This window comes from Pelophylax lessonae (genome assembly GCF_965119305.1).
Source record: "Pelophylax lessonae genome assembly, chromosome: 9".
Classification (NCBI taxonomy): domain Eukaryota; kingdom Metazoa; phylum Chordata; class Amphibia; order Anura; family Ranidae; genus Pelophylax; species Pelophylax lessonae.
The window spans coordinates 30,328,533-30,343,487 of record NC_138776.1 but is presented as its reverse complement, the minus strand read 5'-3'; the positions used below and the strand labels follow the sequence as shown (position 1 = coordinate 30,343,487).

The 14,955-nt window shown below is 46.6% G+C and overlaps 1 protein-coding gene across 1 annotated transcript in view; it reads left to right on the top strand.

Annotated features, from left to right (window-relative positions):
* The window catches only part of LOC309564194 (alpha-2-macroglobulin-like protein 1), a gene marked incomplete at both ends in the record, with an annotated part of 91,316 nt that overhangs the window by 3,427 nt on the left and 72,934 nt on the right, over positions 1 to 14,955 (top strand). Inside the window, one exon of the mRNA XM_082268825.1 lies at positions 3,532 to 3,583. Coding sequence (XP_082124951.1) covers positions 3,532 to 3,583 — 52 coding nt within the window. The remainder of the gene's footprint in view (positions 1 to 3,531; positions 3,584 to 14,955) is intronic.

Sequence of the window (14,955 nt, the reverse complement as noted above, 5' to 3'; positions counted from 1 at the left end):
GGTGTCATGGTGAACCGTCAGACGCATAAATACGCAGCTTATGCGGATGACATCCTTTTTTTCATCCAACAACCTCGTATCTCTTTACCTGTACTCTTACGAGCCTTCGCAGACTTCCGCCACCTCTCAAACTTCAACATCAACATGTCTAAATCCGAAATATTAAACATTAATCTATCCCATGCTGAAGCTTCCGCTCTGTCCCCACATTTCCCATTTCATTGGTGTCCGGACAAATTGAAATACCTAGGTATTTATCTAACCCCCCGCTTGGATAATTTGTTCCGTCATAACTATATTCCCCTGTTGAACATGATCAAATCAGATCTTCGGAGGTGGTCCTCCTTACACCATTCTTGGTTGGGCAAGACCAACATAGTTAAGATGAACATTTTGCCTCGTATTCTATTTTTTTTTCAAATGTTACCGCTGGGTGTTCCTGTTGGGCTTTTTACTATTTTGCAGTCTTTGCTTTCCAGGTATATTTGGCAGGGCAGGCGCCCCAGGATTGCCAGGACGACGCTTTTTCGTCCAAAGCGTTCTGGGGGACTTGCTCTCCCCAGTGTCAGGGACTATTTCCGGGCGGTCTCACTAACCCGTGTGGCTGATTGGAAGTACTCTATTAGTTCTAAATTATGGGTACAGCTGGAATACAATCTATGTGACAAAGACTTGTCTGCAGTACCATGGATTCCAAGGTCCGCCAGGGCCCTCTCTCCAAACACTTCTCCTCTGACCCTATCTACCTTGTCCGTCTGGGATTCCATGCATACAAAGTTTTCCTGGAACTACAACTCTCCCTTAATGCCTCTGCTGAATCACGACCACTTCATGCCTGGCAAACTGGATGCTGGATTTAACAATTGGTCTCCTGAGACTCCCCTCTTGCTGTCCCATGTAACCCACTCCAATAATGTGAAACCACTTAGCCACATTTTGGGCTCCAGACCCGCGACGGTCATGGATCATTGGAGACCCAGACAGTTATCCAGGTTCATGGCTACTCTTCCACGTCCGTTGCGTGACTCCAAGGATTTGAATCCTATTGAGGCAATATTAAGCCCTCGGGACCCTCCTCTTCACTCCACCTCGCAGTTTTACAAGGCACTTATCTCATTGCAAGGCCAACCCTACCCAGATTTCTTACACAAGTGGGAACTGGACATTGGATCTCAAATTTCCAATAATCGGAAGGACAAAATTCTTGCATTGGCTCACATTTCCTCTCTCTCCACCAAGGTGGCGGAATCCAACTACAAGCTATTGTCACATTGGTACTATACCCCGCGGAAAATGCACATTATTTCTCCGGCCATCTCCCCGTTATGTTGGAGGGGATGCGGAGATACTGCATCGCACGCACACATCTGGTGGCACTGTTCAATAATACAACCGTTCTGGTTGGAAGTCCTTCTGCTTATCCAAGTAATTACGGAAGTTGCTATTCCATCAGATCCTTGGGTTGTCCTGCTGCATGGAACTAACAAGGCACTCTCTAAGTACAAAAGATCAATGATCCCTCATATGCTTAATGCGGCCAAAGCCCTGATCCCCGCCTTCTGGGGCTCACCGACCATCCCCACGATACGTCACTGGCTACGGAAAATTGATATGACATACCAATTAGAGGAACTTACTTTCATAGCCCGGGACAAACTAGACCGTTTTCACTCTGCTTGGCAACCTTGGTCTTCTTTTAAAAGCACTTCTTCCTATGTAGACCTGCTCACTGAAGACACCCCCCTTGGTTTATCGCCTTCTAATGTAATCCTATCTGGTTAAAGTTTTTATTAATTGGTACATGAGTCACCCGTGGCCTACTTTCCCACCCCCCTCTCCCCCCTCTAACCCCCTTTCTCTCCCAGCTGCTCTCTCCTCTTCTCTCACTTTCTTTTCTGCTTTTTGCTATCCTTTCACTTTCATATAGGCTCTCTCTGATATTGGTTTTATGATGCAAGATGTTGTGTTATCATTATGTTTTCTCAGACTTTTCATGACTGGGTGTGCTTGATGCGCACTGAAATGTTCGTGTACTCATTGATACTGTTCCATGGCTATTTTCTGTATTTTATGTTGGATGGTATGGTCTATGCTCTGTTTTTCTTTGTCTTCTTGAAAAAATTTTCAATAAACAGAAATTAAACAAAAAAGAAGAAGCACATTAAGGGCCTGGAGTGGCCTAGACCCTAATCCCATAGAATATATGTGGAGGGAGCTGGGAAGTTTGAGTTACCAAACATCAGCCTCGAAACCTAATGACTTGGAGAGGATCTGCAAAGAGGAGTGGGACAAAATCCCTCCTGAGATGTGTGCAAACCTGGTGGCCAACTACAAGAAACATCTGACCTCTGTGATTGCCATCAAGGGTTTTTCCACCAAGTACTAAGTCATGTTTTGCGAAGGGGTCTGTCACAATCTGGATGGAGGCCAAAGTGCAGAGAGGGCTTCCCTTGCAGCTCAGTGCGAGTCACCCCTGAAATTGGTATAGGAGGTGAAGCCTCCCAAGTAGCACAGGTCGCCTGTGGTGAGTACCAGATGATTTCAGGAACTCTGGGTAAGGCAGGCAACTAGAGGAGTAGTAAAAGCCAGGCCGAGGGTCATGCACAGGTGATCAGTCCAAGAGCAAGGTAAGTAGCAGAACAGGGACGAGCCGGGGTCATACACAGGTGAGCAGGCAGAAACAGAGTCCTTAGGCAAGTCGGGGTCATACACTGGGAAAACAAGCAGGTAGTAGCAAGAGCAAAGTCCGAGAGGCAAGCCGAGGGTCAAACACCAGGAGGAGATCAGATTGTTCAGAAACAAGCAGGGTCACAACAGGAAGTCCAAGAAGATAACAAGGTTCAGGTCACAGGAAGCTGACGAGATAATCCAGCAATGAGTCTGATCCTATAGCAACCTTTTATAGGCCAGCAGAGGGCAGTGTCAATTTAGGCAGGAGCGACCATTGCTATTACTGGCAATGTTGCCAGTTCTCCTACGGCCATTTCCCTGACGGGCCAGCAGAGGGCTGTGTCGATTGAACCAGGAGCGTCCATGACTAGTACTGGCAGAAATGCCAGTACGGCTGTGTCCCTGACAGGGTCAAATACTTATTTCACTCATTAAAAATTATAGACTGACCCTTTCTTTGACAGTGGGCAACTGTAGAAAATCAGTAGGGGATCAAATACTTATTTCCCTCACTGTACATGTTCATTGTATAGGACTATCCGCCCCTATGGTAGTTTATAGGAGATTACAAGCATTGCAAAGCCTTAGGATTCTTTTCATGGTCACAGATGTCCTTTTAGACTTTCCTTTTGCAGGGGAGGGGGGTCTTTATTCTCTATACCAGTGATGGTGAACCTTGGTGCCCCAGATGTTTTGGAACTACATTTGCCATGATGCTCAACCACACTGCAGAGTGCATGAGCATCATGGGAAATGTAGTTCCAAAACATCTGGGGCGCCAAAGTTCGTCATCACTGCTTAATACAAACCATATATAAGCTATAAATATTGTTATAATGTCTCTTTAATTTATTTTCAAAGCCTGAAGGTATTAAAAGAGAAGAATCCTCCAGTCACCTGGTCACTGTCTCAGGTAAGAGCATAAAAATATCAAGTGAGTGTTCTTCTAATCGTTTAATGTAAACCGTTCCTGATGGAGATTACCATTGTTGATGCTGTCTTCCCCTCTGACGGGCGGGGGCAGGAGCCCCCTAGACTCACAAAAGCGATACTAACTGCAGAGGGGGTGTGTCTTCTGAGATGACCATAGAGACCTGCGATCCTATATAGAAGATCTCTATGATCATCCCAGGGAGAAGGATGGTCGGCTATGTTTACAACAGCCGACCGTCCTTCTCTCTCAGCGGGGACCGATCGCGGATGTCAGGTGGCAATCGGAGCCGCCTGACACGCTAGGGGTTCCACACCGACGAGCGGAGGCAGGAGGGCGCCGCTGCTCGCCCCCTAGCCTCCTGAGAGCGAGTGTAGTAGACCTAAGTTGCTTCGCCCAGGAGCGGCTGCCTGCTGCAGTAAATCTGCTGTAGGCAGTCGTTAACTGGTTAACAATGGATTTTCTTATTTTTTATTATATAAATGAAAAAAGAATGAAATATTCTTTTAAAAAAAAATGTTTTCAACTTTTTTATAAAACGTATAGAATAAAAATCAATTTTCTTCATAAATTTAGGCCAAAATGTGCTGTGTGCAGTCACAGCAAGGGTCAGCAGGGGGGTTGCATGTGCACCCAAAACCCAGAAGAAGGCTGTATATGTATGGGATTGCCTGTACCTGCTGCCCAGTCTCTATATATTTACTGTGAGTGATTGACAAGTGGTAATCGATTAGAAAAATACATTTGGTTGAGTTTGCACAAATGCTTCTGACATTCGTGCAACAAATGTTTTATAAGTAGACCCCTTTGTGTCCCTTAACCACTTGCCGACCGCCGCCCGAGTATATACGGCGGCGGTCAGCCCCTCCTAGGCAAAGTGACATACCGGTACGTCACTAGCCTGGGAGCAAATAGGGGGCAAGTGCGCGCCGCCGGAGGCGCGCTCCCGCCCCTGCTCGTTCCCTAAGAAGCCTGCGCGTGTGACCGGCGGACCCGATGTCCGCCGGTCACTCGCGAACGTCGGGTGGAGAGGGAGAAAGGCAAGCGGCTAATGTAAACAAAGCCGCCTGTCATTCTCCCCTGTGTAAAATCACAGATCATACAGTCCTGTTATGTAGGACCGTTGATCTCTGCTGTTACACACACAGCCACATCCAATCAGTTAGAAGCATGCCCCTAGGGACACACTTAACCCCTCCCTCTCCAATAAAGTTAACCTCTTCCCTCCCAGTGTCATTTTTACAGTAACAGTGCATATGTATAGCACTGATTACTGCAGTAATGTCACTGGTAACCCCAAAAGTGTGAAAAATGCCAGTCTAAGGTCCGATCTGTCCACCGCAATGTCGCAGTCCCGCAAAAAAAAAACACAGATCACCGCCATTACTCGTAAAAAAAAAAACAATAAAAATGACAAAAATCTTTCCCTTAGTTAGTAAACGCAATAACTTTTGCGCAAACCAATCAAAATACGCTTTTTGCGATTTAATTACCAAACATATGTAGCAGAAAACGAATTGGCCTAAAATGTTAAAAAATGTAGATTTTTACATTTTTTGGGGGGGGGGAATTTCATATAAAAAAATGTGAAAAATATTGTTATTTTTGCAAAATTGTCGCTCTTTTCTTGTTTATAGCGCATGATCAAAAAATCGCACAGGTGATCAAATACCACCAAAAGAAAGCTCTGTTTGTGGGAAAAAAAGGACGTCAAATTAGTTTGCGCACGACTGCGCAATTGTCTGTTAAAGTCACGCAGTGCCGAATTGCAAAATGGGCCCTGGTCAGGAAGGGGGTAAAATCTTCCGGGGCTTAAGTGGTTAACCTGGAGCAAGTATGCAAATGAAGACGTCCAACTCTACCGAAATGCATAATTGTTGGCCAGGGTACTGTAGCACCCTTATCCTAAGCAGGGTTGCTAGTAAATTTATTCATGCTAGGTGGTAGCTAGCCTGGCTAATTTGTAGTCTGTGTGGTCATTGGATTTTCCTCCTAAGCCTGGTTTATCTGTGGTTTCTCCCTTCTGTCAGTAGGTGGCACTGTTACCTTTGGCATTAGTGTGATGAATTACAGTGAGTCAGGTTATGAATATGTATACTTCTCTTAGCCAATCACACTGGTCGCTGAGCATGCTGGGAGAAGCTATTTATTTGGAGGAAGTCAGGTGATCTTTGTTCCTGGGTGGGTGGGTGAGGAACAGCTGCTGCTGGGTAGGCCTGAATTTCTAAGGCCTAACCATGTGCTCGGGGCTCTATAAGGGAGAGCCTGCTCTCTACCTGGAAGCATGAAGGAAAGGATAGAGACCTGAGATGAAGTAGCAGAGGTGTGTTTGAAGATGATTCCATCTTGACGCTTTCCCAGGCTCTCCGAGAATTCCTGCACCTTCCATGAGTTGCATACTGTTGCTATAGGAGACAGCTTGTGCTACAAACTACCGATTGCTGGTTTTAGCTTAACCACTCCTGGACCGGAAAGGTTTTGCCCCCTGAATGACCAGGCCATTTTTTTGCGATTCGGCACTGCGTTAGTTTGATGGACAATTGCGCGGTCGTGCCCAAATATAATTGAAGTCCTTTTTTTCCCCCACAAATAGAGCTATCTTTTGGTGGTATTTGATCACCTCTGCGCTTTTTATTTTTTGCGCTAGAAACAAAAGAAAGAGCGACATTTCTGAAAAAAAAAACAAAAAAACAATATTTTTCACATTCTGCTATATAACATTGCCAAAGAAAAACATTTTAAAAACAACATTTTTCATCCTTTCAGGCCAATTGTTATTCAGCTACATCTTTTTGGTAAAAAAAATCTTAATGAGCGTATTTTGATTGGTTTGGGGAAAGATGTATGTCATTTTTATTTTATTTTCTTCTAGTAATGGCGGGACATCGACATTGCGGCGGACAGATCGGACCCCTAACTAACATTTTTGACACTTTTGGGGGTACCAGTGACATTACTACAGTAATCAGTGCTAAAAAATATGCACTGTTACTGTAATAATGACACTGGCAGGGAAGGGGTTAACCTAGGGGTGATCAAAGGGTTAATAGTGAGCCTAGGGGAGTGTTTTCTAACTGTATGAGGAGGGACTTGTGAAATGACCATAGAGACCTGTGATCCTATATAGAAGGATCACAGGTGCTCTGTGATCATTTCAGAGAGAACAACGGTCAGCTGTGTTTACATAAGCTGACCGTTCTTCTCTCTCGGCGGGGAGCGATCGTGGGTGGCCGGCGGCGATCGCAGCCTCTTGCCCTGTGCATTGGCATCCCTGCTGCCTAGTGGGAGTGGGAGCGCGCTCGCCCCCCAGCACCAGGTGCGTGACCGACATAGTACTACGTCGATTCGCGCAGGAGGGGCTGGCGGTCCGGGACTGGTTAAAGGCTCTTTTTCTGTACTGCTGTCTACCTTTTCTACATTTTTGTCCAAGGAGTCTGCCGATCTGCTGTTTTTGACTAAGGGTGTCCTGTGCCCTACCCCTCTCTCCCATTTTGTTCCTGTTGTGAGAAATAAACTTCCCTTTGTTTAAGCATAAAAGTGACTGGTGCCCATCTTTCTGCCTTGTACACCACTCACCATGCCTAGTAGCCTGCACCCTGAGGAGGGATGTCAGCCCTCCCTGTCTCTGGGGGTCACCACCAGGCCTCTGGAGGTTGGGGGGGGGGGGGCGCTACAGTACTATAACATAATATGATTTTCGGGAGGGGATGGGAATTTACAGCCTTCCATGTGTCTCTCAGTTTCAGGGAGGTTTGTCTTAATCACTTAAAGCGGAGTTCCAGCCATTTCACTCACCTGTCCAACGGTCCAGCGATGCGGCCGCCCGAAGCCTCGATCCTCTCCCTCGGCGCCGGCATCACTGCTGTGGGCACCCGGCTGTGACAGTTTGCGGCTTCACAGCCGGGTACCCACTGCGCATGCGCGAGTCGCGCTGCGCGTCTTGATTGGCCGGCAATCTTCTGGGACCTCTGACATGTCCCAGAAGATTGCAGGGAGGGAGGGGTAGAGGAGAACTTCCGCTCAGGGCGCCGCGGCGCTCCGAGCAGAAGTGGGAGCGGGTACCTGTCAAAACTAGGTACCCGCCCCCCCCCCCCCCCAAAAAAAAATGACATGCCAAATGTGGCATGTCAGGGGGTTAGAATACCTAAAGCGGTAGTTCCACTTTTGGGTGGAACTCCGCTTTAAGGACCAGGCTTATTTCTGACACTAAAGCTTCCTCTGTAACTTGTATCTATAGGTAAGCCTATGATAAGACTTACCTATAGGTACTGTAAGTATCTCCTAAACATGCACCGTTTAGGAGATATTTACTTTGCATGCAGCCAGTGACATCACTGGTGCATGCGCTCCGAAGGAATGGTAACCATCGGATCCCGTGAGCATGCGTGGGAGTGACATCATCACGGCTCACGAACCCGGAAGGAAGATATGTTAACATGTCGCCGCGGGGGCTGTGTTTTAAGGTAAGTATTTAATAAGAGCTAGTATGCAATGCTTGCTAGTTCATTATGCCTTTGTCTTTCAGGTTTTTATTTTAATTTTTTTAGGGGAAGTTTACAACCTCTTTAAAATCGGTATTCTTTTTTGGAAATTTAGTTAGAACCCCCAAACATTATATATATATATATATATATATATATATATATATATATATATATATATATATATTTTTTTTTTTTTTAGCAGAGACCCTAGAGAATAAAACGGAGATTGTTGCAATACTTTATCACACCGTATTTGCCCAGCGGTCTTACAAACACAATTTGTTTGAAAAAAAAAATACACTTTTTTTTAATTAAAAAATAAGAAAGCTCTAAATGTAGCCCATTTTCTTTTCTATAATGTGAAAGATAATGTTACGCCAAGTAAATAGATTTTTTTTTTTTTTTTTTTAATATATGTTTATTGAAACAAGAGCAAAAGTACAGAGTACGGACAGTGAAAACAATCGCAATATAAACAGAGGAGCAAAGAAATAGTGGGGGTAGCCCCGTATCATTCTATGTTACACAACATAAAAAATGGGTACTGTATATAATACGTCAACCATAGTATAGGGAACAATCATTTATGATATCCCTCTTGAGAAGGTAAGTGTGAGATATGGAAAGACATAAGCAAAGATAGAATTGAAAAACAGAGAAAAGAAAGAGTGAAACGGGAGAGAAGAGAGAGGGGTCAGGGAAGAGAGATTGCAGGCCATGGCCGGGTGTAATAAAGGCATATCAGAGTTGGGGGGGGGGGATGCAAGGAAAGCAGGTTAGTCTATATCAGGGCAACAAACACAGTGTAAGTGACCTCCAAACAAACTCAAATCATCAAATGTCAAGAGTATCTTGCATACCAACCAAGTAAATTGATACCCAATGTCATGCTTCAAAATTGTGCATGCTCGTAGAATGGCGACAAAGATTGGAACTTAGAAATCTCTATAGCTGACGCTTTAAAAATTTCTACAGGTTATCAGTTTAGAGTTACAGCGTGAGGGTGTTAGAATTACTGCTCTTGCTCTAACGATCGCGGCGATACCTCACATGTGTGGTTTGAACACTGTTTACATATGTGGACACGACTTGAGTATGCGTTCGCTTCTGCGCGCGAGCTTGGAGGAACCGAGCACTTTAAATTTTTCTTATTTATTTTACCTTTTATTTTTTATTTTTACACTGTCCCTTTACACATTTTTTTTGTTGATCACTTTTATTCCTATTACAAGGAATGTAAACATCCCTTGTAATATAAATAAGCAGGAGAGGTCCTCTTTAATGTGAGATCTGGGGTCAAAAAGACCCCAAATTTCACATCCACACTTAAAAGCAAAAAAAAAAAGTAATTTTTTTTTGTAAGTAGAAAAAAATATCGGCTCTTTAAGGCTGTTGGGCGGGAGCGACGCTCCGGTCCTCCAAGGCCATAGAGTCGAGTGGGGGCCATCTTGCCCTCACTCGACTTCCTGCCTGGGACCCGGAAGGACCGGATCGTTTTCCCCGCTATCAAGGGCTTCAGGAAGCGGGGAAAACGACCGGGAACCGATAGGAGGGGATGGGCATAAAAGTGATTCAGCACAAATACGCCACTGGGACCAGCTTTATGTGAAATAGGATTGCCAGCCACATAGAGAAATACCGAGGGTATGGCAGCTATCTTCTGCCATAACACCGGTATTTAGTAGCAAGGTAAATATGTGGTGGGCGGTCCGGAAGTGGTTAAAGTGATTGTAAATAGAGTTGAGCGGACACCTGGATGTCCGTGTTCAGCGGGTTCGGCCGAACTTGAAAAAAAAGTCCGGGTCCGTGTCTTTACCCGGACACCGAACCCCATTGAAGTCAATGGGGACCCGAACTTTCAGGCACTAAAATGGCTCTAAAACACCAATGGAAAGGGCTAGAGTGCTGCAAATGGCAGCAAAACGTAGTTAAGAGCATGGTAAGTGCTCTGCAAACAAATGTGGATAGGGAAATAACTTAAAACAACAAAAAAAAACAGAAAAATAAAAAAATTCTTTATCTGTGAAGGACGAGGCCCATATGGAGTAGGAGGGAGGTTGAGGTGGTGGTGGATGTGGCGGTGTAGGTGGAAGCGGCAGTGGAGGAGGACGAGGTAGCCAACACTGCTTTTTTTCAGTCATTTTAAATGAGGGTACACCCCAAAAGAGTGAGAAAGATCAAAAGTAGAACAATGGCTGGGTAAGGTCGGTATCCATCTCTATTCTGCACAAGGTACGGAAAAGTCCTGTGGGATCCATGCCTGGTTCATTTTAATGAACGTGAGCTTGTCCACATTGGCTCTGCGCTTGTCTGTGATAACGCCCCCAGCCGTGCTAAATACACGTTCAGATAATACACTGGCTGCAGGGCACGCCAGCACCTCCAAGGCGTAAAGGGCAAGCTCAGGCCATGTGCCCAATTTGGAGACCCAGAAGTTGAAGGGGGCAGACCCGTCATTCACTACATGTAGGCATGTGCACACATACTGCTCCACCATGTTGGTGAAATGCTGCCTCCTGCTAAGACGTTCCATATGAGCTGCTGGTGCTGCTGTTTGTTGTGGCGTGCTGACAAAGCTTTTCCACATTTCGGCCATGCTAACCCTGCCTTCTGAGGTGCTGGCGGTGCCCTGGTTGCGTTGGCGACCTCTTCCTCCTCCTCCTCTGCCTTGGCCTTGTGCTTCCACTGTGGCCCCGCTGTCAGGTGGGAATGCCAGCAGCATCGCGTCTACCAGCGTGCGCTTGTACTCGCGCATCTTGCGATCGCGCTCCAGTGAGTGAATTAAGGACGGTAAAAATCGTTTTTTGAAGGAGGCATAGAAGTGGGATAGTTAAGCTGACAACGCCGTCATCGGCACTGGCCATGTTGGTGGAGTACTCAAAACAGCGCAACAAGGCACACAGGTCTCACATGGAGGCCCAGTTGTTGGTGGTGAAGTGGTGCTGTTCCGCAGAGCGACTCACGCGTGCGTGCTGCAGCTGAAACTCCAATATGGCCTGCTGCTGCTCGCACAGTCTTTCCAGCATGTGCAAGGTGGAGTTCCACCTTGTGTGCACGTCACATATGAGGCGGTGAGCGGGAAGGCCGAAGTTACGCTGCAGCGCTGACAGGCGAGCAGCAGCAGGGTGAGAACACCGAAAGTGCGCACAGACGGCCCGCACTTTCTGCAGCAGCTCTGACATATCGGGGTAATTTTTAAGGAACCTCTGCACCACCAAATTCAGCACATGCGCCAGGCAAGGGATGTGCGTCAAACCGGCTAGGCCCAGAGCTGCTATAAGATTTCGCCCGTTATCGCACACCACCAGGCCGGGGTTGAGGCTCGCTGGCAGCAACCACTCATTTGTCTGCTGTTCCATGCTCCTCCACAACTCCTGCGCGGTGTGTGGTTTTTCCACCAAACAGGCAAGTTTTAAAACTGCCTGTTGTCGTTTACCCCTGGCTGTGCTGAAGTTGGTGGTGAAGGTGTTACGCTGACCGGATGAGGAGGCGGTAGAGGATGAGGAAGCGGAGTAGGAGGAGTTAGGAACAGGAGGCAAACTGAAGTGCCCTGCAATCCTCGGTGGTGGAAGGACATGCGCCAAATTGCTATCCGCCTCAGGCCCATCCGCCACTGCATTTACCCAGTGTGCCGTTAGGGAGATATAACGCCCCTGACCGTGCTTACTGGTCCACGTATCGGTAGTTAGGTGGACCTTGCCACAGATGGCGTTGCGCAGTGCACACCTGATTTTTTCCCCCACTTGGTTGTGCAGGGAAGGGATGGCTTGCCTGGAAAAGTAGTGGCGGCTGGGCACGACGTACTATGGGACAGCGACCGACATAAGGCTTTTAAAACTGTGCGTCTCCACCAGACGGAATGACAGCATTTCAAAGGCCAAGAATTTTGAAATGCTGGCATTCAGGGCCAGGGATCGCGGGTAGGTAGGGGGGTACTTCCTCTTCCTCTGAAGTGTTTGGGAGATGGAAAGCTGAACGCTTCCACGGGACATTGTGGAGATGGTTGGTGACCCAGGTGGTGGTGTTGCTGACAGATCGTCTGTTTGCAGGGTGGCAGGTGCCGGTATCACTACAGAGGTGGATGGAGAGGCCGAGACTGCAGCAGAAGAGGAAGCAGGAGGAGCCAGAGACCTTTCTTGGTTTTGAAGGTGTCTACTCCACTGCAGCTCGTGCTTTGCACTTAGATGCCTGATCATGCAGGTTGTGCTCAGGTTGAGAAGGTTTATGCCTCGCTTCAGGCTCTGATTGCACAGGGTGCAAACCACTCGTGTCCTGTCATCAGCACATTTTCTGAAGAACTTCCACGCTAGAGAACTCCTTTGAGCTGGCTTGGTACGCTCGGTCCCTTGCTGCGTTGGGCAGTAGCAGGCGTAGTGTCTAGGGCATGGCTGCTCCGCTTCTGCACCCTGCTCCCTCTTCTGCTGTGCTGGTGGCTCTGTGCGACCACCGCCTCTTCCTCCAAACTACTCAGGTCACCTGCATGACCTTCATTCCATGTGGGGTCGAGGATCTCATCGTCCTCCCCATCATCTTCCACCCAGTCTTCACCCCTGCCCTCCTTGTCGGTCTCCACAATTCTGAGTGCCACAGCAGTTGGCACCTGCGTTTCGTCATCATCGGAGACGTGCTGCGATGGTCCTTCCATGTACTCATCTTGAGAAATAAGTGGTTGGGCATCGCTGCACTCAATCTCTTCCACTTCTGGGGCAGGGCTAGGTGGATGGCCCTGGGAAACCCTGCTGACATAGTCAACAAAAAGAAGAAGAGACTGCTGCATGACTTGGGGCTCAGACTGCTTGCCTGATTTGCAAGGGGGTGAGGTGAAAGACGGTTGGACATTGGCTGCAGGTGCCAACTCTGACCTTTCTGCAGTAGACTGGGTGGGAGACAATGTGAAGGAACTGGAGGCACTGTCAGCAACCCAATCTACTATCGCCTGTACTTCTTCTGGCCTCATCACGTCTAGAGGTGCATGATGCCCTACCAAATACTGCTGCAGGTTCTGTCGCCTACTCAGAGGACGTGGTCGATCTGTGCGTGTAGCTGGCACAGATCGACCACGTCCTCTACTTGCAACAGGAGCTCTACCAGCAGCACCACGACCCAGGCCACAGCCCCTATTTGACGGTCTCCTCATATTTCTGTAATTTATGATCTTGCCCTAGAAAGGTGTTTATTGAATAGCGGAACAAAACAACAACAGTATCGCACGGGTGTATCTCACAGTCAAATATGCAAACTATGCCGCAATTTAATTTTTTTTACCCCAAAAGGGTGTTTATTAAATAGCGGAATAGAAAAACAGTATACAAATACAACGGGTGCATCTCACAGTCAAATATGCAAAGTATTACGCAAATTTAATTTTTTTCACCCCAAAAAAAGGTGTATATTGAATAGCGGAATAGAAAAAAGGATATAAAACGGTGTATATCACACGTACAAACACAGACTAGGCCCCGATTACAATTTTTTGTACCCTAAAGGGAGGATGAGGAAGAGGAGTAGGAGGAGTTCGGAAAAGGAGGCAAACTGAAGCGCCCTACAATCCTTGGCGGTGGAAGGAGATGCGCCAAACAAATTTAAAAGGTGTATCTCACACGTACCGATACAGACTATGCCGTAATTTAATTTTTTACACTCCAAAAGGGTGTATATTGAATAGCGGAATAGGAAAAATTTTATAAAACGGTGTATCTCACACGTACAAACACAGACTAGGCCCCGATTACAATTTTTTGTACCCAAAAGGCAGGATGAGGAAGAGGAGTAGGAGGAGTTTGGAACAGGAGGCAAACTGAAGCACCCTGCAATCCTCGGCGGTGGAAGAAGATGCGCCAAACAAATTTAAAAAGGTGTATCTCACATGTACCGATACAGACTATGCCGTAATTTAATTTTTTACACTCAAACTGGGTGTATATTGAATAGCGGAATAGAAAACATTTTATAAAACGGTGTATCTCACACGTACAAACACAGACTAGGCCCCGATTACAATTTTTTGTACCCTAAAGGCAGGATGAGGATGAGGAGTAGGAGGAGCTCAGAACAGGAGGCAAACTGAAGCACCCTGCAATCCTTGACGGTGGAAGATGCGCCCCAAAAGATTGGAAGTTGTATCTCACACGTACCGATACAGACTATGCCGCAATTTAATTCTTTTTACCCCAAAGGGTGTATATTGAATAGCGGAATAGAAAAAAATTTATAAAATGCTGTATCTCACACGTACAAACACAGACTAGGCCCCGATTACAATTTTTTGTACCCTAAAGGCAGGATGAGGATGAGGAGTAGGAGGAGTTCGGAACAGGAGGCAAACTGAAGCACCCTGCAATCCTCGGCGGTGGAAGATGCGCCCCAAAAGATTAGAAGGTGTATCTCACATGTACCGATACAGACTATGCCACAATTTAATTCTTTTTACCCCAAAGGGTGTAGATTGAATAGCGGAATAGAAAAAAATTTATAAAACGGTGTATCTCACACGTACAAACACAGACTAGGCCCCGATTACAATTTTTTGTACCCTAAAGGCAGGATGAGGATGAGGAGTAGGAGGAGTTCGGAACAGGAAGCAAACTGAAGCACCCTGCAATCCTCGGCGGTGGAAGATGTGCCCCAAAAAATTGAAAGGTGTATCTCACATGTACCGATACAGACTATGCCGCAATTTAATTCTTTTTACCCCAAAGGGTGTAGATTGAATAGCGGAATAGAAAATATGATATCAAAAGGTGTATCTATCTCACACGTACAGACCCAGACTAGGCCCTGATTACTATTTTTTGTACCCCAAAGGCAGGATGAGGAGTAGGAGGAGTTCGGAACAGGCAGGAGGCAAACTGAAACACCCTGCAATCCTCG